Below are 24,452 nucleotides of genomic sequence, written 5' to 3'. Positions count from 1 at the left end.
TACTAGGGATTACACTCAGGGCCTAGTGAACACTAGACAAGAGATCTGCTACTGAGGTACACGTCCAGCACTTATTTTATTTCGAGGCAGATTCTTGCTACACTGCCCAGGCTGACCTCAAACTCACAGTCCTCCTGCCTCAGCTTCTCTGACAGCTGAGATAACAAGCATGCACCAAATCTATGCCCGGCTAATGTGCCAGGCATTTTGTAGACCTGAGATACAGAGATGAACTATATGGAGATAAAAATAATGTAGTCTGTTGTGTAGGCTAGAAGGACATACAGATATGGAACACCTGTTGCTTTTGTCACTAGCTGTGTCTACAGAATAGTGGTACAATAGAGGAAGAAATCAATTTTTTTTTTCTTTTTTTGTTTTTTTTCTGGTACCAGGAATCGAACTCATGACCTTGTGCTTGCCAGGCAGGTGCTGTGCCGCTGAGCTAAATCCCCAGCCCCAGAAATCAGTTTTTTTCTGGGGGAAATTTCATAGACAAAGATGTTTAAAGTTGGGACTTAAAAGGTGAGTGGGGAACCTAGTGATTTTTACCTAGTGGCTCATATATATAGGGAATGATGAAGGAGCTATACTCAATGTCCACCTCTTTTGTGGCACCAAAGTGTTTTCTATTTTGGGGTTTTTTTTGGTACCAGGAATCTGAACTCAGGACCTTGCGCTTGCCAGGCAGGCACTGTGCCACTGAGCTACATCGCTGGTCCAGTGTTTTCTATTTCTGTACAAATTTCCTTTGAAATCTGATAGACTGATTTGGTTCTCCAGTGGAGGACGTCTCCTCATGCCGGCCCGTCAGCTCTCTGCTTACCCGGCAGGCTGGATGGCACCACAGCTCTGGAGCCCCATGATCTTCATTTTCTACCTTGAGTGGCTGCCAGGCCCAGGGACCCGAGTGCATGTGCAACAACCAAGCATCCTTGAAAAGCTGTAAGAAAAGGATCAACAACAGGACTCAGGTGCAGTACACACTGCACCGCACACAGAGAGCTGCAGTCTCAGAGCGGGCTGTCTGGTCTAAAAAGCACGAACGCTGTCAGAGAGAAGAGCCAGGTCCTCAGTTACGTGCTCATACTCAGCTGTGCATGCATCCACTCATGCTTGCATCCACACACATGCGACCGCTGGCCGTCCTGGCACATAGATTGTGTTCGTCATCCATCAATCAACTGTAACTGATTTGACCTATGGTTGTGTGTGTGTGTGTGTGTGTGTGTGTGTGCACGCGCGCGCGCGCGCGCGCTCGCGTTGGGGGCAGAGGAGAGGATAATAACATATCAAAACTGTCTGAAACTGCAATCTTTTTTTTTGTATTTTGAGAAAAGGTCTTGCTCTGTAGCTCAGGCCTGGAATTCACAGTGACCCTTCTGCCTCAGCTTCCCAAGTGCTAGGATGTCAGGCATGTGCTACTACTTGTAAATGAATTCCAGGTGGACTTGGGCAGTTACCTACCTGTTTTTCTATTGACTGCCCTTTTGAAAAAAAGCACAGTAGTAAACCTTGAAGTTCAAAGAAGAGACAGGAAGAGGAAAAATATGAATACTCAAGAGACAAAATATGAATATAAAAATATAAATATTCAAGAGACAAATGTCTGATTAATAGCATGTCATAATCTCGAGGGGAGGCAGAAAACAGAAAGGCTATATGCCCATGGCAGACAAGGCATTTTCTAATGAAAATGCTGTAGAAAAGAGTCTCGTGTACTTTTCCATGCAAAGCCAGAGAAGCAGGTTTGAATGCTTAGAAGCACGTGCATAGAAATGCCACACAAGCAATACTCACAGCGTTGGGACCGCCACACCCTCCAAGGATTAAGATAGTCGCACTGTCTATGACAATCTGGGAAGGGAAGAAATTTAAAGTAAACCTACAATGACATAAGTAAGTGACTTCCTGTGTTTGTGACATACAAATAGCATACCCAGCTCCCAAATGGAGTGTTTCAGTTATCTTAAGCTCTCTATTCTCCCCAAACCCTGTCAATTCGGATTCCCCAGGCCCTTGAACAAATTACTGGTAATTCCCAAGTGGATACGTTCTTTGTTGTTCGAATATTAACATGAAAGTCAGCCACATAAAATCCAAGCTTCACTTGAGAAATGAAAAAGCAAAGTAAATACTTTGAGGAGAAGTATAATATAAAGGTACTATAAATACTATGACCATTGGAAGCTGAAAACTAAATACCAGCAAAAAAAAGAATGACAAATTCTCTTTGGCTTAGTGCCTACTGGCATCTTACCTGACTCCCTCCTCCCTCTCCTGTTCTAACTGAAAGATGCTACAGTGTTTGGAGAATAGTTATTTTAATTCCTGAGCACCTGAGATTGACCACCTCGAGGATGAGGACTGGGGCCGGTGATGTTCGGCTTGGACCATGCCCACTGCTCGAGATCAAGGACCCAGACATCATTGCTCCTGTTTGAGATAAGGACAGAAGGATGAGGATGCTGGGAGAGTCCAGGGACCACAGTGGTGGCCAGAAGCTCCATATGACTGGGCCCCTCTGGCAAATCTGCACCTTTTTTGCACTCACAAAGATGGTCAGAAATGGACTCCCCAAGGGCTAGGGATTTAGCTCAATGGCACAACTGCCTGCCAGGCAAGCACAAGGCCCTGAGTTCAATTGCCAGTATCAAAAAGAAAAAAAAGAGAAATGGACTCCCTAGAGTTCAGGGCCTTCAAAACCAGATAGATCATTGCTGAAATCCTAGCTATGCAGCCTGAACAAGAAACTTAATTTTCTATAATTTTGTTTCCATGTCTATTGAGTACAAGCACTGTTACTCTGAAAAGCTGACATAAATGAAGTTACATTTATAAATATGTCCAGCAAAGTGCCAGGCCCACAGCTAGCACTTAAAACTTTAATTTTCTTCCTTGACTGTCCCTAGAACTTATCTTGAGACTTTCAAACCTTGTTCTTTCCACTGACCGTAAGGCCTTATGTGAATCATATTGGTGTCCACACAATGGTAGGTAAAGTACAAATTCCTTGGGGATAGCAAGAAATAGCTATTGGTCAAGCTGTATATCTTGGGGTTGGGGAGGACTCAGGATTGAACCAAGGGTCTTTGCACTGAGTTACATTCGCAGGCTTTTAAATTCTGAGACAGGGTCTAGCTAAATTGCATAGTTGCCCTAGCTAGGATCAAACTTGTGATTTTCCTGCCTCAGCCTCCCAGAATGCTGGAATTGCAGGTGTCTACCACCATATCTGGCCGTATGTAGTTTTTTTTTTTGTTTTGTTTTCTTGAGACAGGCTCTTGCTATATAGTCTAGGCCAGCCTCAAACTCCTGGCCATCTTCCTGCCTCAGCCTTCCAAGGGCATTCCCCATATTCTACCTGTCTTTTAAAAATAAAAACCAAACTAGTACGGTGGTGCATGCCTGTAATCCCAGCACTTGGGAGGCTGAGGCAGGAGGATCGGTGTGAGTTCAAGGCTTGGCTGGGCTACATAGTGAGTTTAAGACCAACCTGAACTACATAGCAAGACCTTGTCTCAGAAAAAACAAGAAATAGTAAATAAATAAAATAAAAAATAAAAACCAAAAGGAAGAGAAAAAAAAGATTCAAAAGGTAGCTGGTATGCTATCTTATCAGGTCAAGGAGTTAAAAGCTTTATTGATCTTGGCTACAAAAAGAAATTCATGATGCTAATGAAAGCTGCAGTTTGATCAAGGACAAGCCGGCATTTCCAACTCTCAAGAACCCAGTACAAGGAGGACAGACTCCTGGATAGCAGTCTCTACTTTATGGTCACTTCTCTGAGGCCCTCTCTTCACATACAGGGATTCCAAAGTTAAACTGTTCTTAACTGGAGGGCAGCTCCTTACTGCTGACAGCCCATCAACTTCCATTTCAGAGCCCAGGGGAAAGGACCACTGCTGGGGCTATGGCTGAACTGGATGAACGGCGACCCAGATGGACTCTCTGGCTCTTGCCTCTGGGCTGAGTTGGCCAGTGACTCTCAGAGGTGGAAAGGATAGGGTGGGGAGAACAGCCTCACAGAAGTGCATCACACCTGACAGTTTTCTCGTGTCCATCCATCCCCCGAGCCTATCCTATCTGGAGAGCCCACAACTACCTTCTGTCCTGCCCACCACTCTCCTTGTCTACAGCCCCTATGGGCCTAAGCTGGGTAATAAATCAAGTAAAAACGCCCTGCTTCTGGAAGGTGGCCTTCTGCAGGCACAGTACAGCAGACAAGGTGGAGGCTCCATCAGAATTTGATCCCAGTGAAATAGCAAACAGAACGACATTCAACATGACCTAGATTTTATGTAGCAAATTTTCCAACTTAACTGGAAAGGGTGTATGATTAAGGGACCAAAGGACAGGATGCTAGGCGAGATAACAAATTGGATTCACTAGAACCATGCTCAGGAGTACTGGCCCTGACTAGCTCACTTTTTCTTTTTCTGCAGTACTGGGGATGGAACCCAGGTTCTCACATGGTAGGCAAGCACTGCCCACTGAGCTCCAGCTCCAGCCCCTAGTTCATTCTTCTGACCTGTTATTCCCAGGAGTATTTATCTTCAGGTTAATATGGGGCAAACCAGGTATACTTACATTTGCCGGGATCCTAAAGAACCACCAAAGACAATCATTTTATCATCTATCACACAGGAGGAGTGGCCGGCCATGGGAGGTGGCCCATGGGTTGTTACAATGCAATTCCACCTAATGAAAACAGGGGAAAACCAAGAAGTCAGCACCATGTGCTTCTGACTGCATGGGTTTAAAGCAAAGAACAACTCCATTTACAATAATAATCACATCACCTTGAGCAAAGATATTATTAGGATAGTATAGGGAGGACAAAACATGGTATGGTGTTGCATGCTGGTAATCCTAGCACTCTGGGAAATTGATGCAGGAGGATTACAAGTTAGAACCCAGCCCGGGCAACTTAGTGAGATCCTGTCTCAAAAAATGGCCTGGAGATGTAACTCAGTATGAAGGCACTGGATTCAATCCCCAGTACCAAAAAGGGAGTTGGTGTTGATGCAAATATTTATGCCTTTCCTACAAACTTTCTTACTTATATCCATTGACTTTCCAGTCCAGAGTGTGGATGGTCTGGGGAGAGAGGGATGAGAAGACAAGACTGGTTCAGTCTGGTGTGCTGAAGGAGTACCACCACTACTTCTCCCTGTGGTGCTATCGGTAGCAGCTGCCAAGAACCACACACTAGTATTTCACTACAGGGAGCAGTTGTTGTCACTTAAAAAGACAGTCTGAAGAAAGAGTACAAAGAATCACCTGGATCTATATCACTTCTGGGGAATTACCAGCCGAAGCCGAAGGGCTCTCTTTTCTCTAACTAGTACATTCATTTTTCTTGAATATTTCTTTTTCTTTTCATGTTTTTTTGCAAAGGGGCCTTGCTATGCATCCCAGGCTGGCCTTGAACTTGAAACAATCCCCCTGCCTTAGCCTCCCAAGTGCTGAGATTACAGGCATGTACTACCATGCCTGGCTGAAAAAAGGGTTCTGAACTTATGGTCCTAAGTGGGCCCTGCAAACCTTCTGAAACTACAGACAAAAGCTGGATATAATATTCTCCTCCACCCCTGGGGGAAGAGTTCTTAGTTTTTCACCAAATTCTCCAATAGATTCTTGACACTAAAGAGAGACGTTAAAAACCAAGCATGGTTGAGGTGGAAGGACAGGAAAGTTCAAGGCCAAGGTCAGCCTGGACTACATAGCAAGACCTTATTTCAACAAAGAGAACTAGGAATCCCATGTGGTAACTGGTTCTGTGCCTCGGTTTCCCCATCTGTCAGGCTTGGGTTTTTTTGGGTACCAAGAATTCAACTCAGGACCTTGCATTTGTCAGCGAGGCACTGTGCCACTGAGCTATCTCCCCAGCCCTTAGGAATCCAATGCTTTAAAATGTTTTCTTCCACATTTAAAGAAGCTTATTTTTGTACCTTACCAGTTTTTAGAGGGTGAGTAAGTGTGTATTTCATCAAAGAATCTCTCTGGTTGGTGCAGAGGATAAGGGCTTGGTCGTGTCCAGCCACCAAAGAGCACTAGCAAGTCCTTGTATACAACCAGAGTTGCTCCAGCTTTGGGGGAAGGGTAAGAGCCTAGGAGAAATCAATAACACCATGATTAGAATTCAGGGGTCTCACAACAACCCATTGCAGCTAGCCACAGATCACCTTTCCCTGTGAGAACAAGGTGGGGACCAGTCCCACAAAGCAAAAACTCAGACAAAACTAGGTTTGCAAGTCTAAGAGAAAATCGCCACTGATTTATAATTTCTTATAATTAACACAGAAAAACCTCAGTTAGAGGAAAGTCACTTAGGTTCTTCCAGGTTTAATTTACTTAACCTAAAATTAAGGAAGAGTAACTATCTTACAAAGTTTTTTTTTGGGGGGGGGCGGTCTTTTTGAGACAGGGTCTTGCTCTGCAGTTCAGGCTGATCTTAAATTCACTATGTAACCCAGGCTGGCCTTAAACTAGCAGCAATCCTCCTGCCTCAGCCTCCTGAGTGCTGGGATTACAGGCATGAGCCACCATGCCCAGCTACAAGGCTATTCTGCATTATTAAATACAGCCCCCAATTTCCCAATTTGACTTACTGATGGTTCAATCTACTACTTTTTAACTTTACAATAGTGTTACAATGATATGCACTCAGTAGAAACCATACCCCAAATCCAAACTCTCTTTTTTTTTGTGGTAACAGGGACTGAACCCAGGGCCCCACACTGACTACTACTCAAGAGTTCTACTGCTGAGCCACAGTCCAGTCCTAACAATATTTTCTTGAAATTTTGGGTGGCAGCAGCGAGCCTCTGCTCCTACTCAGCCACAGATCTATAAACAACCGAGGCTCTACAGCATGCCGCTGTTATGTCTGGTAGGTTGGGTGTATCAAGTCCACTTCTGACTACTGATGAGTTCACCTCCTACTCAGGATGCTAAGGCAGAGCATAACAAGTCAAGCCCCGCTTGGGCTACTCAACAAGACGCTGTATCAAAGTAAAAAGGGCTGGGAGGTAGTGCGGTAGGAGGGCCTATGTTCAATCCCCAGTGCCGAGAGAGGAGAGCACAGAGAGGGAAAGAAACAAATCGAGGGAGGGAAGGACACAGGAGTTCAACATAACTCTTTTCCTGCTCTATCAGCAGCGGTCACTCCATCCGATGAAGGCCTCTGTGAGAGGGTATATACAGTATAGATCCTTAATTCCTTATCTGAAATCTGCAAGTCCTCAGCATTCTGTCTCCTACTCAAATAATCTGATGATAACAAAACCTGACCTGAAGTGTTAAAGCTATGAGGTCTTTGTTGCCTGCTGAGTGTGAATATTCACAGGTGCTGAGGTAGAAGTAGTCGGATTACAGGACACTCTCCATATTCTACCAGATAGACTGTACAGATATTCCATCCTAAAACCTGAAAAACTCTGAATTCCAAAACACAATTAGCAGTGGTGGGGGAGCGGGGGGCGGATAAAATAAGGAGCTATGGCTAAGAGCACAAGCTGTAAAGCTTGGCTCTGTGGGGTCAGATCCCAGCCCTGCCCCTTAATGAGCTGTGAACCTCGAGCCAGTTATCAGCTCTCTCTGCCTCAGCTTTCTTGTCTGTTAAATGGAACAACAGTAGTACCTGCTTCACAGAGTGGGAGTCACCCCAAGTCCCAGGAAAGTAAGATATAGAAACCCAAAATGATAGCTAACATGACAAGACTGTTGGGTTTGCTCTGTCATGTGTACTGTTTACTGTACCATTTAAAAAAATAAATTAGTATTTTATGAGAAAAAGGAAACCAGTATTTGACAGTTCTAGGTTTAAAGAAATTAAAAATGTAGAATAAGAATATGCATCTCATAAGCAGGGAAACATTCACAACATTCTAAAAGTGTGGGTATGTGGGTCAAAGATAGTAACATACATAGTCAAACTAAAGGAAAACACTACACAGTCACCGTTAGCCACTTGTTGCCAGGGGCTACTAAACCTTCGAGGACAGATACACAGCCTTTTTATCATTAAAGAAAGTTCTATTGGACAGCACTACTTTAGACAAAGGATTTGTTTTTTTTTTTGGTCTTTTTGAGACAGGGTCTCGCTATGCAGTTCAGGCTGGCCTTGAGCTCACTTTATAGCCCAGGCTGGTCTCGAACTCACAATGATCCTCCTGTCTCAGCCTCCCAAGTGCTGGGATTACAGGCGTGCGCCACCACGCCAGGCTAGACAAAGGATTTTAACTCTATAAATATAGAGTTTGGATGGCATATGGAAGGTAGAAGATAGTGCAGGTTTTTTTGTTTTGTTTGTTTCTGTACCAGGAATTGAACTCAGGACCTTAGACTTGCCAGGCAGGCACCTGTGCCACTGAGCTATATCCCCAGTGGCATATGGAAGGTAGACAGGCGACTTTATTGACTTTAAGAGAAATTATGATTACCGTTATCATCATTATTACTACTGCTGCCTCTTTAGTGATAACTAATGTTTATTAACCATTTACTACATGATAGGCTGGTTTAAAGCCGGGCATGGTGGCACATGCCTGTAATCCCAGTACTCAGGAGGCTGAGGCAGGAGGATCGTGAGTTTGAGGCCAGCCTAGGTTACAAAGTGAGCTCAAGGCCAGCCTGAACTGCATAATGAGACCATCTCAAAAAAAAAAAAAGGCTGGTTTACACAATAAAATAGGCAGTACTAACATATTTTTGTAAGCATCAGCACAAACATTCATGTATACTAACGACAGTCATGCAGGAATAACAGAGAGGAGCAAATAAACTGTACTCATAAAGAATAAGTCAAAGCTGGGCATGGTGGTACATTTCTATAATCCCACCTCTCTGGGAGAGCAAGGCAGGAAGATAGCAAGTTTAAGCCCAGCAGAGACAATTTAGCCAGACTTGGTCCCAAAAAATAAAAAAGGGCTGGTGATGTAGACCAACGTGAGTGCAATTTCCAGTACTGGGGGAAAGAAAAAGTAAAAATGAGTATCACTATACCTCACTAATCATGTACACAGAGCTACAGAGCTTTATAACTACTATGCGATGGTTAATCTTATCTATATCTATGTTTTTTTTAGTACTGGGAATCGAAGTCAGGACCTTGCGCCTGCCAGACAGGAACTTGTGCTGCTGAGCTATATGCCTGGCCCTATCTTTTTTTTAAAGACAGGGTCTCACTGTGTAGCCCAGGCTGGGCTTGAATTCGTGGAGATCACAGTCCACTGAGGCTGTGAAACTGTAAGCCAAAATAAACCCTCCCCTCCTTCAAACTATCTACCAGGGGTTGTGTCCCAGCAATGGAAAAACAGAAAGCTGACCGACAGACTACAATCATCTGAAAATACATGACAGACTACCTATAATCTCTTTCTTCCTCTCTTGCATTCAGGATTAAACCCAAGGCCTTGCACTGAGTTCAATCTCCAGCCCCTTTTATTTTAAGACAGGGTCTGGCTAAATTGTACAGCCTGGCCTCAAATTTGCAATCATCCTGCCTCAGGCTCCCAATAACTGGAATAGGAGAAGTGCACCACCATACCTGCCTTCCACATTTTCACAGACATGCACAATGCTTACACACATCAACATTATGTGTTGACCGCTATGCCAACAGTGTAATTCTCAGTTTGAACATGACAGCCTGCAGCCCTGAGAATTCACTGGTCTTGTCCTGGAGCTCGAAGGCTAGCAAGCCTGGGCTTCTGCTGTCTGAAGCAGCCTAAGGAAATGCTAGCTCTTGAGAGAGACCTCTCTCCTACATCTGTCCTCTGCTGACCAGCTGAGCGGGCAGTGCCTGTCCATGCAGAGAAGGATCCTCCCCACCTAGTCCACTCAGGCCTCGGGCTAATCTCTGCAAACATCCTCACAGCTGCACAGGGAACACTGCTTTCCCAGGTTTCTAGGGATGTGCCGTGCCTGACCAATGCAACTATCCTGCACACAACTGAAAATGCACAGCCACAGCTCCAGAATTCAGTCTTCAATTCCTCTTATACTGCCCTTTTCCACTGGGAATTGATGTTTTCCAGATTTTAAAATTCAGAATTTTAATCTTTGGGGACTTTAAACTTTATAGATTTGATCATTCATGATTTCCAAATTTGAGATTCTGTCATTTGGCATTGAAGTACATACTTCATTACCAAGAAAACTTATAAAATGAAGGTTTTATATTCATTTGAATACTTCTTGGCCTTGCCTTCAGAAGGCCACTGGGCCTCCACGCCCAGTCTAGGTATAGCAACTGCACAAAGGTACAGGAAGGAAAAGGTGCTGCTCCCTCCCATCATGGTTTTTGTCATGTGTCACAGGACCATGTGTACTCATGTGGCATATGGTCAGACACGCCCTGTAAGTCTGTCTCCCCAGAGCCAATGTTACCCCCTAGGCATCATTCCCCGTACACTAAAGGCCTCCTAACTGCTCAGCAGATATGATCAGTGGAGCCAATTTCAAAACAAGGCACAAGCCCCAAAGGCAGCTATGGGGAACTTCATCATCAGATAGGTGCGCCGTACAACACAATGCTCCCTGAAACTGCTAACTGGTTCAGATGTTTCCCCAGGTTCCTATGTGATTAGAAGAAAATTTTACATGCAAAGACTGTGGTAGAACTACAAGGCATTCTTGTTTACTTTTGCAAAGAAGCTGGCAAAATAGTGAAGCCATGCCAAATTCTGGTTTGATTTCAATGCTACTTTCCCACAATTATAGTTTCAATTTAAACAGAACCCAAGACTAAAAGAGCAGTTCAACTGCTTGATAAGATAAAACAAGCCTTTGTTTTAACTGAGGTTGCACATATATAATACAAACACACACACACACACACACACACACACACACATTTTGAGACAGGGTTTCACCATGCAATTCAGGTTGGCTGGCCTCAAACCCACAGAAATCCTCCTGCTTCAGCCTTCCATGTGCTAGGTTTACAGTAGTGCACCACCACACCCAGCATGCTTGCCTATATTTTATGCACGACTACAAAGGTATTTTTTATCTCTATACTATGATTGTTATTTATTAGTATTACTAGCTAATTAGATATTATAAATAATACTTAGTACTTGATTGCCTATTATATCTCCACTACTCAGTACTAACCATTTTATATGCATTATTGAATTTAATCATTATAATCTTACAATGTAGGTATTATTGTGATAGATAGCAGAAAATGAGCAGGCAGCTGCAACTTTTGGAGACAAGAGAGGAAAAATAAATCAGGCTGCTAATTAAGTAAGCAAGTTTTGTTTTTTTTTTGAGACAGGGTTTCACTATATAGTTCATCCTGGCCTTGAACTCACTATGTAGCCCAGGCTGGCCTTGAACTCACAGCGATCCTCCTGTGTCAGCCTACTGAGTGCTGGGATTACAGGCTTGCACCACCATGCCCACTTCTCCACTGTATTTCTTGAAATGAGAAAGTGGGATGCCTGGCAAACTGGATGAGACTGGCATAAGCAGAGTGGCGACAGATTTGCTGGACAGCTGACCCTAAACTTCCAAACTCACACCTGGGCAGTAACTAGACCTCACCTAGCTCGGAGACCTCGTTATGAGAAAGCCAGTCAGAAGTGATGGCAGTCCTTTGAGACCCCATGAGAGCGAAATGCTGTCTATGGCACAGCTGGCTCTCTATCTGTGGAGTCGCCAGCTGCTGTCCTTTCCCCGGGCTGCTCTGCCAACAGCGCAACCCAATGTACTTCTTTTCTGTAGTAAACGGTCCTTTTAATTATTAGACTCATTTAACAGATGACTAATAATGGTAGCAGCAGCTAATTCACAGTGCTTACTGTGGGTCAGACACCTCCTAAAAACTGTAAAAGAAATGAAAAAGCATATTCCACATAGTAAACATTATGAAATCTAACTTAAAGGGACTTAATGCAAGGGAAGAGTTCATTCCTTGTCTTGGAGGTTCAGATTTAGATACCAGTCGCCATAAAAAAAGGGTGCCAAGTGCGGTGGCCTATGCCTATAATCCCAGCACTCCAGGAGGCTGAGGTAGGAGGATCATTGCAAGTTCGAGGCCTGCCCGGGCTACAAAATGAGCTCAAGGCCAGCCTGAACTGCATAGTGAGAACCTGTCTCAAAAAGGCAAATAAATAAAGAAAGAAGCCGGGCGTGGTGGTGCACGCTTGTAATCCCAGCACTCGGGAGGCTGAGGCAGGAGGATCGCTGTGAGTTCAAGACCAGCCTGGGCTACAAAGTGAGCTCAAGGCCAGTCTGAACTGCATAGTGAGACCCTGTCTCAAAAAAACAAACAAAAAAAACCCCTAATGGTTCTGATAAATAAAGAAAGAAAAGAAAAAGTGAGAACAATTTGCTCTCCTTGGAAAATGGCAATATTCACCACTGTCAAAGTGTAGCTTACTTTTTAATTAGAAATGGGTTTCATATATATGTAGAGCAAGCGGGTTTGGATGTATTGAGCTCATTAATGTTAGGGAACAAGCAGTAAGGAAAACCTAGCTTGAAGGAGAACCTGAAGAACAGAAGCGTGCTGAAGTCTATGTCACACCCTCTGCTCCGCACATGCTACACAAATATTCCAAGTGCAGGACACCCATCCCTCCTGGATGAAACCGGCCTTGAGGACGAAACAGGACCAGACAGACCAGGTTAACCAACACGCACACCTCACACTTCCACTGTGCGCGTGCTGTTCGGTGAGACAGCATGGTTCCTCAGTGGGTGTGTGCAGCGCAGGAGGGATGAGCTCTCCGACAGGAACAAAGCTTGGCTTTGGAAAGCTTGGTAGAGCTGGCAGCAAGCTGGTGTGGGAAGGGACTGACCCTGACAGCTAGTCAGGAGGAAGAACAGTCAGATAGCACTTCCCAGATTACCGCGCAGCACCAGGTTCCCAACCGCTACAGGGCTCCAGAGGACCGGCTGGTCTCAGAGCACAGGAGGCAACAGACTCATCAGTTACAATTGAACTGCACATTCTACTGCTTACACTTCTAAACTGTACATTTGTCAGGTTAATACTTCATATGAGAACCAAAAATAAAGTTTTATGGTTTGAGAAGAGGGGATAAAAGGAAAACAGAAAAAGCACTTCCAAACTCATGAATACAAATCTGTCTTGACAGTACACATCAGGAAGACAAATAATACCTTTAAGGAAAGTCTCCAAGATCTAAGCCCGATGACCACTGCGGCTCTATTGGGAAAAGAGAATCCATTTCTCTTCTGTTAATGAAACTATTTCCAACTGTGCACAATGGCCCATGCTTGTAATCTCAGCTACTCAAGAGACTGAGGCAGGAGAAGTCCAGATCTGAGACCAACCTGGGCAACTTGGCAAGGCCCTCTATCAAAATAAAAATAAAAATGGGCTGGGGATGCAGCTCAGTGGTACAGCACTTACTTGCCTGGCACACCTGAAGACCTGGGCTCAATCCTTAACACTAGAGGGAAGAATTCAATTTAATACCAATGTGGTGAATGATAGTCACAATATCCCTTTACAGAGGTATAGATGCCCACAGAAGAAACAAAAATACAATGGTATAAAGAAATCAACTAGGAGGTAAATACAAAATTGCAAAACCCTGAACTCTCCTATGATTTGGTTCAACCCAGAGTGCGTGTGAACAGGGACTTCAATACATTACCAAAGACACGGTACTGGGTACAAAGGAGCTAAATCTGGTGTAGCTATGGCCTTTTTGAAACGCTGTCATATATCCCTTTATGCGCTGAGCCAAAGGTTCTTCTGGGGTTAGTTAACACCTTACCACCTACCTTAATCTGAGCATTTAGCAGAGTATGCTAAAATGATCCATTTAGAGTCTCTTTCCTGAACTGGGTATAGTGGCACAAGCCTATAATCCCACCACTCAGGAGGCTGAGGCAGGAGGATCACCTGAGTTCAAAGCCAGTCTGAGCTACATAATGAGTTCAAGGCCAATATGAATGACATACCAAAACTGTGCCTCAAAAAACCAAAAAGGTTATACTTTTTCTACAGGATTGACTAGCATTATTTCTTAACAATATGTTTGCTAAACCAAACCCAGGTGTGGAAGCCCAGTGGCTATAGATCTCATGAGCTGGGATCAGCACTGGTTCTAGCTAATCGTAGTACAGTATATATACCCTGGAAGCACCTTTCAGCATGATAAATCCAAACATTTGAGTGCCTCCCTTTCCCTACTGCTTCCCCCAGCCCTTTCAGTCCTCAGTTGAAGTCCAGAAAAGTTACTGACTGATAACAAAATTCACTAATGTTAGACAAAGTTGTTTGGATCTCAGGCTTCAGAGTATACATTTTTATTATTGTAGCAATATACTTACACCTTTAAAAATATTATGCTCTGAGTTGTTTATAGAACACCCAAACAACAGAAACTCTTGTAATGGCCATGTGAAACTTTTAGATCCTGGATAACTATATATGCTACAAGCATGAATAAAAAGAAATTCTCTGTTGGCCAGGTTTTGGGCACCAATAAACAAACCCACATGAAAGACTACTTGATGAACAGGGCAGCACTTATCAGCTAAAAATTAACATGTAATCCAGTAATAGCTCCTTGCTGCCCCTCAAGGAGTCCTCTGATTCAATTTCTGGGGGAGAGAGGACCAGAACCTTCAGTTTAATCTGATAATTTGTTAATTGCATTTCTAATCAGGAGGGGACTTTCAAGTAGCTCCATTTAGAAGTGAAAACAATGTTGCTAGTCATAAAATTTCTGGCTTGGTTATGAAACAAGAAAACCCTAGTCAGCCTGGGCACAGAGTCAAACTGAAACACGGTGAAATTTTATTCTCTCTCCTGGAAAACCAAAGGTCACCCAGATCTGTGCTACGCAAATCTCCCCACCCTTCCCTCCAGCAAGAGAAAATGTGTACCCACCTTAGAAAGGCATGGAAAAAAGAAAAGGCCCAGTCTGAACATTTTAAATAAACAGGAAGGATTCCTTCTTTTCCTAGGAGCACCCACTGGCTCTGCTCCCATTCACATGTCCTGAGACCACCACAGGTCAGGGTGTTCAGGACTGCACAGGACTAGAGGAAACAAGGAAGACCCACCACCTCATAAAGAAGGTTACCAAAGAATGCACACTTCCAAGTACATGGGGAATCTAAAGCCGGGCTTCTCAAATGGTAACAAAGTCATGTGTTTATTTTGAATGGATTCTAAACTATAACTCCATAAAAAATAAAAGGAAATATACAGACCCCGGCTAAAGAAAATGAAGTGAGGGCCCCCATTTCCCTGAGCCTCTTATTCTGGTGCACATCAGAGGCGCTCCACGGCCTGCCAGCGCTAGGAAAAAACATCAACAATTGCCAAGGCACAGGCCCGCCCTGGGCAAGGTCCCTGGATGCCAGGCAGAGCCCCTGTGCTCACACGCGTCAGGAGACTTTTCCTGCTGTAGCAGGTCTCTGTCCTCCGCCTTCCCGTGGGCACACTCATCTGCAGGCATAGGAAGAGGGGGAACAAAGTGGGGGCAGAGGTGCAGATCTCTCCTTTCAGTTGCGGCTCTATAACAAAAGTTGGGGTGGATTCCTGCCAGGAACCCATCACTTCCATCTCTGTTAGATGGAGCATTAAATGGAAACAATGATGTGATGAGGCCCAACCACTGGGCCAAGTCGTTATCACCTGTCTAGAAAATACTCTTCCAGCGAAGACCGAAGACCGAGTCTGTGACTTCATGAATATGATAATGCTTCCCTCCTTCACACCCTGCATGAATCCACCATTACCCTCAACGTAGAGTTAAATCCCTAAGTTCGTAAGACACACATGGCACTCCATTCCGGCAGTGCCTGCTATGTGCCAGCAACAAGTAACAAAACCCCGGAACCCAGGAAGCCTAGCGCTGCTGGGGAAAAAAGGCAGGCCGCTGGATGGTGGAAAGTGCTGAGGGGAAAATGAAGAAGTTAAGGGGGTCAGCGAGAGCCTAACAGGAGAAGATGTATGAATACACACTGCGAGGCGGGTGAAGGACACAGAGGAAAAGAATACTTCAGGCAGGAGAAAGAGCAAGTGCAGGAGCCCAGCGGTAAGGCCCAACGCCGTGAGAGGCGGGCCCTGGGGAGGAAGACACAGAAGCAAGACAGTGCAGGGCTCACCGGCTGTACGTTAGCCCCCCACTGCCTTCCCACAGCCACTCTTGTCACTCTTCTCACAGTCATGGGTGGGGAACACAAACCTACTTGTAACTCCAGGAACTGCTACACTGTCTTACTTTAATACCTCTGAATGCCATCTTCTTCCTTCAGCCAAGTCAGTCCTGTTGATCCTTCAAGACTCAGTCTGGGAGCTGGGCATGGTGGCGCACGCCTGTAATCCCAGAACCTGACAGGCCAAGGGAGGAAGCTCATCAGGAGTTCAAGGCTAGTCTGAACCACACAGTGAGACTCTGACTCAGAAAAAAGTTAGATTTAGGTCTGGTACCACATCTTTGATGGTCACCCAAAGCCCTTATTCCTTTGCCACACAAGCGGGCTGTTACCTTCTGTAGTTAGTAAGTAACCCACCTGGAACGTAAACCTGGGTCTGCACGGCACAAGCACAAGCTCTACACTCAAAGTAGAAATAAACCTAGTACCCATCAACTGGAGTACGGGTTAAAAAAAGGTTGTATCTGCCAGGCATGGTGGCACATGCCTGTAATCCCAGCATTCAGGAGGCTGAGGCAAGAGGATCGCTGTGAGTTCAAGGCCAGCCTAGGCTACAAAGTGAGCTCAAGGCCAGCTTGAACTGTATAGTGAGTCCTTGTCTTTAAAAAAAAAAAAAGGTTATATTCATATTACATAAGACTCACAGCAACAAAAAGGAGTAAGCCACCAACAGATACAACCACATAGAAGAATCTCAAATACATGTGGAAAGAAAAAAGACAAAAAGACTACATACTGTGGACTTCCATTTATATTACACTTAAGAATAGGTCAGAAGTCAGAACAGTAATTACCTCTGGGGAATGGCACTGACAAGAAAGGGATAAAAGGGGCCTTTGGAAGTGACAGCTGCTGGATTCTCCATCTCAATCTGGGTGATCGTCACATGGCTACTGTGTTATGATGACAGACATATATGGGCGGCCCTTCACAGCTCCTGCCTTATACATATGCCCCTTCCCATTGGTAGGCCAGCTACAGAAACTACAATCTCTCTTCTCCAGGCCAGCTTCTGTCATGGAACTGGCCATAAAGAAATTCTCTTACCTACCTTGTCTGGTACTAGATGATACAACTCATTTCAGCAGGGGTCCTGCCCTATAGCTGAAGTAGGAACACTGTACAGAAAGGCCAAGAAGAACAGACAGGCCTTGTTGGGTGCCCCTGGCCCCGTCTATTAGTATTAGATATGCAATGAAGTCCTCCTAAAACTCGAAAGGACCAGGTTCCAGAGCTCCTCAATAGTACAACATATGGAGGCTCCTGGAAGTTCGGTGGCCAGAGAGCGCATGGCTACTGATCTTTCTCCCCCATGTTCATCTCTTTAGCTGTATCCTTTGTAACAGCCTTTCCAATAAACTGGTAAACAAATGCATTTCCCTTAGTTCTTAGTTTCACTCTAGTCAAATAACTGAATCCTAGAAACAGGGTGGGAGGGGTGTGGGGGGTGGTTTCCTGCTTGATAGCTGGTCAGAAGCACAGGTAAAACTGCCTGGGGCTTGAGATTTGCATCTGAAGTGGTGGCAGTCTTAGGGACTAAGCCCTCAACTGTGGGATCTGATGCTATTTCCAGACAGGTAGTGTCAGAGCTGAATTAGAGGACATCCAGCTGTTCTCCACTGCTGCAGGGCGGACTGCTTACTTGCTAGTGGACAGAAGTCCCCATACAGCTATAAACATACATTAAAAACTCTATGAGCTGTACAGTTAACATTTGTTCATTTTGCTGTATGTAAATTGTCTTAAGAGAATACTTTTTAAACAAAGCAGCTTGTAATTCCAGCCCTCTGGGAGGCTGAGGTAGGAGGACTGCAAGTTTGAGCTCAGCCCCGGGAATTTGGTGGAGGTGAGTGGAAATGTAGTTCAGTGCAAAGTTCAATTCCCAGTATCCCAGTGGGGGTTAGGGGCAATGAAAAAAAAAGCTAACATCAAGCCAGGTGTGGTGGCGCACATCTGTAATCCCAGCACTTGGGAGGCTGAGGCAAGAGGATCATTGCAAGTTCGAGACCAGCTTGGGCTACAAAGTGAGCTCAAGCCCAGCCTGAACTGCATGGTGAGACCCTGTCTCAAAAAGCCAAAATAAACAAACAAACAAACAAACAAACAAACAAAAAGGCTAACATCAAAGCCAGAAAAGTGAAGTGAACTGTAAACCATGTCCCCAATGTTGTCACATGGCATTAGCTACTACCTCACCTGGTAAATAACTATTAGCAGAATTTAAACTCCTGTGTGAGATCTTCAAAAACTCATTCACGATACAAAATGCAATCACCCTATAACTTGTAAGCTATTAAAACAAATAGCAAGCCACACTTTAAGATTCCACAATGACATTTCAGAAAGGCTACTAAGAGTAGAAGCTAACAAATCAAATGAGAGGGCCAACAAATTCCACAGTCCATAATCACTATCAGAGAAAACTATGGAAAAGAAATGATCAGGAGCATTACTAATTTGAAAAGTAGAATCAATTAAAACATGCAGTTTAAAAAAAAATAAAACATAGTTCAAAAAGTCATCTTTGAAAGACAGGATGAGAGATAGCTTACTTCTGACTTTTGAAAGGATAAAGGAGTCTCCTTAAATTCAAACTGCTATCTATGAGTTAAGAAATGACCTGTCATGCCAGGTATGATGGCACACACCCCTAATTCCAGCACTGAGAAGGTTGAGGCAGGAGAATCATTGCGAGTTTGAGGTGAGCCCGGGCTACATAGTGCGTTGAAAGCCAGTCTGAACTATAGAGCAAGATCCTGTCTCAAAAAACAAAAAACTCCAAACCAACAAACCAACAAAAAAATGACCTATCACAACACTCACCTACCTAGAAGAGCAGCCTGTATTCTTTACAAAATCTGAAAGTCATGAGAGTTGGAAAACTTGAGAACCTAAGACCTGATCCTGATTATGTAGATCAGGCATGTTCAGGGAGGTATGACTGACGCTTCCTGATTATGGAGAGAATAAATAGCCAAACAAGTACCAGGGAGGAGTCTGTCAATGGTACTGTGGATTTTCCTGGAAACCAAGAGGGTCATTCACTCCTGGGAAAGTAGAAATCATAAATGATTCAGGTATAAAATCTGTTTTCCCTCAGAACTGTCATAGCCAAAAGAAATCGAAGGAGACAAAAACCCTAAAGGCAATGGATCAAGGAGGGATCTTAGAACAGAAGAGGGGCATAGGTAAAAGTAAATCAGGATATCTGAATAAAGTACGAATTTAAGACTGTATCAATTGGTTTGTCAATTATCACAGTGTACTATACTAATGTAAGATGCTAACAATAAAAAAACTCAGTGTGAAGTATATGGGAACTCTATTCTAAAATAAACCTATTTAAGGGCCGGGTGTGGTAATGCACATCTGTAATCCTAGCACTTGGGAGGCTGAGACAGGAGGATTGCTGTGAGTTCGAGGCCAGCCTGGGCTAAAAAGTGAGTTCAAGGCCAGCCTGAACTGCATAGTGAAACCCTGTCTCAAAAAAGGTAAGAAACCCAAAAACAAACAAAAATTTAATTTTAAAAAATTGACACTGTAAAATAAATCACAGAAGAAAAAAAAAAAACTAATCACAGCATAGCTTAGTAGGAAGAACACAACTGTAGAGTCAAAATCTTGGGTTTTAATCTCTGCTTCATTACTTATTGGCTATGCGACCTCAGGTACATCACTAGGTAATTCTGGGGCTTCAGTTTCCTCTTCTGTAAAATGGGGGTTACTGTAGTACTACTCTAATCTCTTTGGTATGATGGTTAAATAGTATGTATGAACAATCTGGGACAACTAATCCCCCCTAAAAAGCTAAAAAAAAAAAACAAACAAAAAACCCTAACCACTCCTAAAACCCACACAAGGTCTACATGCATTCATTTCCCAGGACTAACTGATGTAAAAGGTAGCTATTCCTACAAAGAGTTAAGAGTGGCTGCGTTTCTCCCTTAACAGTTGTTGACTAGCCTAGTTTAACACATGACATACCTACCACACACCATGATAACACAGAGTGAGGTCAGAGATCGACTAACAAGAAAGCAAGAAGACAGTGTAGGGTTCTGGGATTTGCAAAGTCAGCTATGAATACAGTTAATCACGACATCTTTTTTTTGTGGTTCTTGGGATTGAATACAGTGTCTAATACATGGTAGGCAACGGCTCTACGCCTGGGAAACATCCTTGGCCTTTTAAATTTTTATTTTGAATATCCAGGCATGGTGGCATATGCCTGTAATCCCAGCACTTGGAAGGCTAAAGCAGGAGGACTGCTGCAAATTTGAGCCCAGCCTGGGTTACAAAGTGAGTTCAAGACCAGCCTGGACTGTGTAGTGAGACCCTGTTCTCAAAAACTACCAAAAAAAAAAAAAATTTTTTTTTTTTTAGTCAGTCTCCCTAAATTGCCCAGACCAGAAACTTGTGATCCGCCTGTCTCAACCTCCTGCACAGCTGGAATTCCAGGTGTGCACCACTGTGCCAAGTCATGTTCGCTTTTTAAAAATGCAGATATATTACCCTATCCTCAATCCCTGGGATTAAAAGTGTCTGCCATGGGGCCAAGGAGTCTCAAAGCTAAGTAAATCTCCAGGGATCTGGGTAGAGATGACCTGGTGTATCTACGTTTTAGAAACAGAGAGCTTATTTCTCTATTTTTTTTTTTTTTTTAAGAGAAGGAACTCAAAAGCCAGAGAATGGAAAAATGATGAAGTTCAGAAGCAAGCAGCGGAAGTAGCTGTTCACTAGACTTGAACAGGCATCTACGCTGTGTATCTTTATCCTTGAATGCTTTTTTCTAAAACAAAAGGCCTGAATCCACAGTGACCACTTGGAATTGTTATGTGTGAATGAAAAAGAACAAAACTAGAAAAGAAAAAAATCTCTGAGTCTGACATAATGGTGAGCACCTGTATTCCCAGCTGTTCAGGAGGCTGAGTCAAGAGGATCACAACTTTGAGGGTAGCCCTGGTAACTCAGACTCAGTCTCAAAACAAAATTTTAAAAAGGACTTAGGGGGGCTGGGGATTTAGCTTAGCGGCAAAAGCGCCTGCTTGGCAAGCGCAAGGTCGTGAGTTCGGTTCCCGGTACCGGAGAAAAACCAAAAAAAAAAAAAAAAAGGACTTAGGATGTAGCTCAGTGGTAGAACCAAGCATGAGGCCCTCAATTCAATACCCAGTACAGGGTAGGATAGGGGGACAGATGAATAAATGCTTAGGAAAGAAGATCTTATGGGGAGAATGTGGTGGGAAATTCAACTGTCCTCTAAATCCTCACCCAGCCAGGTGTGGTGGTGCACACTTATAATCCCAGCACTCGGGAGGCTGAGGCAGGAGGATTGCTGAGAGTTTGAGGCCAGCTGGGACTACAAAAGTGAGTTCAAGGGCAGCCTTAATTGCATAGTGAGACCCCGTCTTAAAAAGACAAAAAAAAAAAATCCTTACCTAACATTTATAGACTCCATTAATATTTATAGATTCTTCTAACTGTGGAAAGTTTGTTTCACAAATTAAATTGTTTTTCTCCTTTTGTAAATAGGTATGGGGTAATCTTTCATGAATTTTTGAAAATCAGACTTTTTTTTTAGACAAGATTTTGCTGTGCAGTTCAGGCTGGTCTTGAACTCACCGCGTAGCCCAGCCTCCTGAGTGCTGGAATTACAGGTGTGCACCACCATGCCCTGCTCCACTCAAAATTTTGTTTTTGTTTCGTTTTTTTGAGACAGGGTCTCACTATGCTGTTCAGGCTGGCCTTGAGCTCACTTTGCAGCCCAGGTTGGTTTTGAACTTGCAATGATCCTCCTGCCTCAGTTTCCTGAGTGCTGGGATTACAGGCATATGCCACCACACCTGGTTTCCACTCAAATTTTAAATGTAAAATTTTTACTTTAAAATTTCTGTCTTGATTTAAAGTAACCAAAAAAAGGTTAGGTGGCTTAAAATGATTGTACACTAAACAGATGCCAAAATTAGCGTTGGTTTGAATAAAGGGTAATTTATTTTACAAACAGTGGTTTAAACATTAGTCTTTTCAAGTACCTATTCAAAGTGTTTGCTTTGGGAACTGAACAGAGGCTGAGCCAAACAAATCGTTGCCTTCGTACAGCCCTAGAAAGTGAAACGCTCAGGTTCTTAGAACCATTTGGCAGGAGAATTAAGTACACAATTGTACATTCACAATTACTGGGCAGGACTTGCAATTGCATCTGCTCTGTTTTATCTCAGTTATTTTATCTGAGTGGTAAAGCAATCTGTAGAAAGCTCGTACCAGTTCCCACACACAGGCACCTGCGATAATATATTCTTTACTGTTCCTGCTGATAATCAATTTTCCCATCTCCAGCCAACCAAACCAATGGAGTCTGTCTTTCTCATCACCCAAGGACACTGAGCTAACAGTTCTTCCCATCTATATCCACTCAAGCAATTCCTCCCTTTAGATAACTCCCATCAGCATATAAACATGTTATAACACCTGCTGTCCTAAAAAAAACCCAACTGAGCCGGGCATGGTGATGCATGCCTGTATCCTAGCACTCAGGAGGCAGAGGAAGGAGGATTCCTGCAAGTCTGAGATCAGCTTGGGCTATACAGTGAATTCAAGACCTGCCTGAACTACACAAGACCCTGTCTCAATCAATCAAACAAATTTCTCAATTTACATCTACTTGCACTCAGCACTTCATTTCTCTGTTCTCCTTTGTAGCAAAACTTCTCCCCAATATTTGCTCTCCACATCTAAATAAATAAATGGCACCTTTTACTTGTTTGTTTATTTTTGGTAGTACTGGTGGCTGACCCAGGGCCTCAAGCATGCTAGACAAGTGCTCTACCACTTAGCTACATCCACAGCCAAAAATGTATACATCAGGAGAGCAAAAACTTGTACAAATACTTTAATACTAAATTTATTGAGACATCATGACATTAATACAAGTTACCTTTGGCCTCTACAATTACAACAGGTGCTCAAAGTGGTGGCCATTAGCGTCCAAACATTAGTACAGCAAACTGAAGTGTGTGTGTGTGTGTGTATCGGGGTACATACATATATTTTTCTCTCTTTTACTTTGGAGACAGGGTCTCACTGTGTGATTCAGACTGGCCTTGAACTCACTATGTAGCTCAGGCTGGTCTCCAACTCATGGCAAGACTTCCTGCCTCAGTCTCCTAAGTGCTGGGATTACAGGTGTCCTGCTGATCCCCCGATCATAACCCCCGAGGCATGCCATAGTTTTTCTTCAAAAGTACAATCATCACTTAACATCCCATGTTACATATCTGTCAGTTTTATTATCTATCTTCCCTCGTTTGAGTATAATCTCCACTGGGACTTTTGTCTGTTTCTAAGTCTCCAGCATCAAGAACAATACCAGGCACCCAGAAGGCAGCCGTAAGTATGCACTGCATTAACAAATGAAGGTGGGGAGAACAGTTTAACTAAACAAAAGGAGGACCGAGAAGTCCTCTAGTCTACCTGCCAAACTCTGACTACTTGATACCACTACTAACTGCTTAATAGGGATCAAAACTTCGCCCCAGTATTTGCTCTCCACGTCAGCGAATGGCTCCACCGTCTATCTGGCTGTACTGTAAACCTGAAACTTCAGTCTCGATGAGCCCATTCTCCCATATCCAACACATCAAGCAGTCTTGCCAATTATATACAAATTCTGCTCAAATTAATCCAATTCTATCTCCACCATTATGACTCTGGTCCAAGCCATCATAATCTCTCACCAGTGCTTATTTTTAGAGCATTCTACCTATCTCCTCTCTCTGCTTTACTTTCTTGTTTTCCTGCATTTCCTAAATAGCAGCAAAAGCATGCTTTAAAATGTAAATTGGATCACTGTATTTGTCTCTAAAATGTCAAGAGTTTCGGCCACACTCAGCCCAGGCTGCTGTTGGAGCTGGATGACAGCATCTTTCGGGGTCGTGTCATCAAGGTGCTCCCCAAGAGGACCAACTTCCCAGGGATCAGCTCCACAGACCGTGGGGGCTTCCGGGGGCACCTGGGCACCAGGGTGGCGCCAGTCCCGTGCGGCAGCCTCCAGGGCAGGCACCAGGTCTGACCTCGTGGGCAGGGCAGGGGACGCGGAAGATTCTCCATGTGGTTCTCGCCGTATTGAGGGGACACCTGACTGCGTGGGCTCAGGGCTGGGTCAGGAGTCAGCAGCTGTGTCCCCGGGGGACCGCTTGTTCCAGACAGGCTGGTCTGCAGCCAGAGTCACACAGCTGCCCAGCAGGTGGCCCCACCTGGGGGGCCCTGGACAGCTGGGTGGCTGAGGCGGGGG

The 24,452-nt window shown here is 44.0% G+C and overlaps 1 protein-coding gene across 5 annotated transcripts in view; it reads right to left on the bottom strand.

Moving 5' to 3' along the window:
- Fbxo42 (F-box protein 42) overlaps window positions 1–24,452 on the bottom strand; it is an 82,293-nt gene that overhangs the window by 2,648 nt on the left and 55,193 nt on the right. For all 5 annotated transcript variants that reach the window (XM_005409839.2, XM_005409838.2, XM_005409840.2 and 2 more), the window contains 5 exons: window positions 5,961–6,114; window positions 4,592–4,702; window positions 2,340–2,436; window positions 1,801–1,857; window positions 827–943 (listed from right to left, as the gene is read on the bottom strand). In XM_005409839.2, the coding sequence (XP_005409896.1) occupies window positions 827–943; window positions 1,801–1,857; window positions 2,340–2,436; window positions 4,592–4,702; window positions 5,961–6,114 (536 nt within the window). The remainder of the gene's footprint in view (window positions 1–826; window positions 944–1,800; window positions 1,858–2,339; window positions 2,437–4,591; window positions 4,703–5,960; window positions 6,115–24,452) is intronic.

The sequence above is a fragment of the Chinchilla lanigera genome, unplaced genomic scaffold (genome assembly GCF_000276665.1).
Source record: "Chinchilla lanigera isolate Chin_1 unplaced genomic scaffold, ChiLan1.0 scaffold00126, whole genome shotgun sequence".
NCBI classification, from domain to species: domain Eukaryota; kingdom Metazoa; phylum Chordata; class Mammalia; order Rodentia; family Chinchillidae; genus Chinchilla; species Chinchilla lanigera.
Note: the sequence above shows the minus strand (reverse complement) of the source record. Positions and strands in the feature narration are given on the sequence as shown.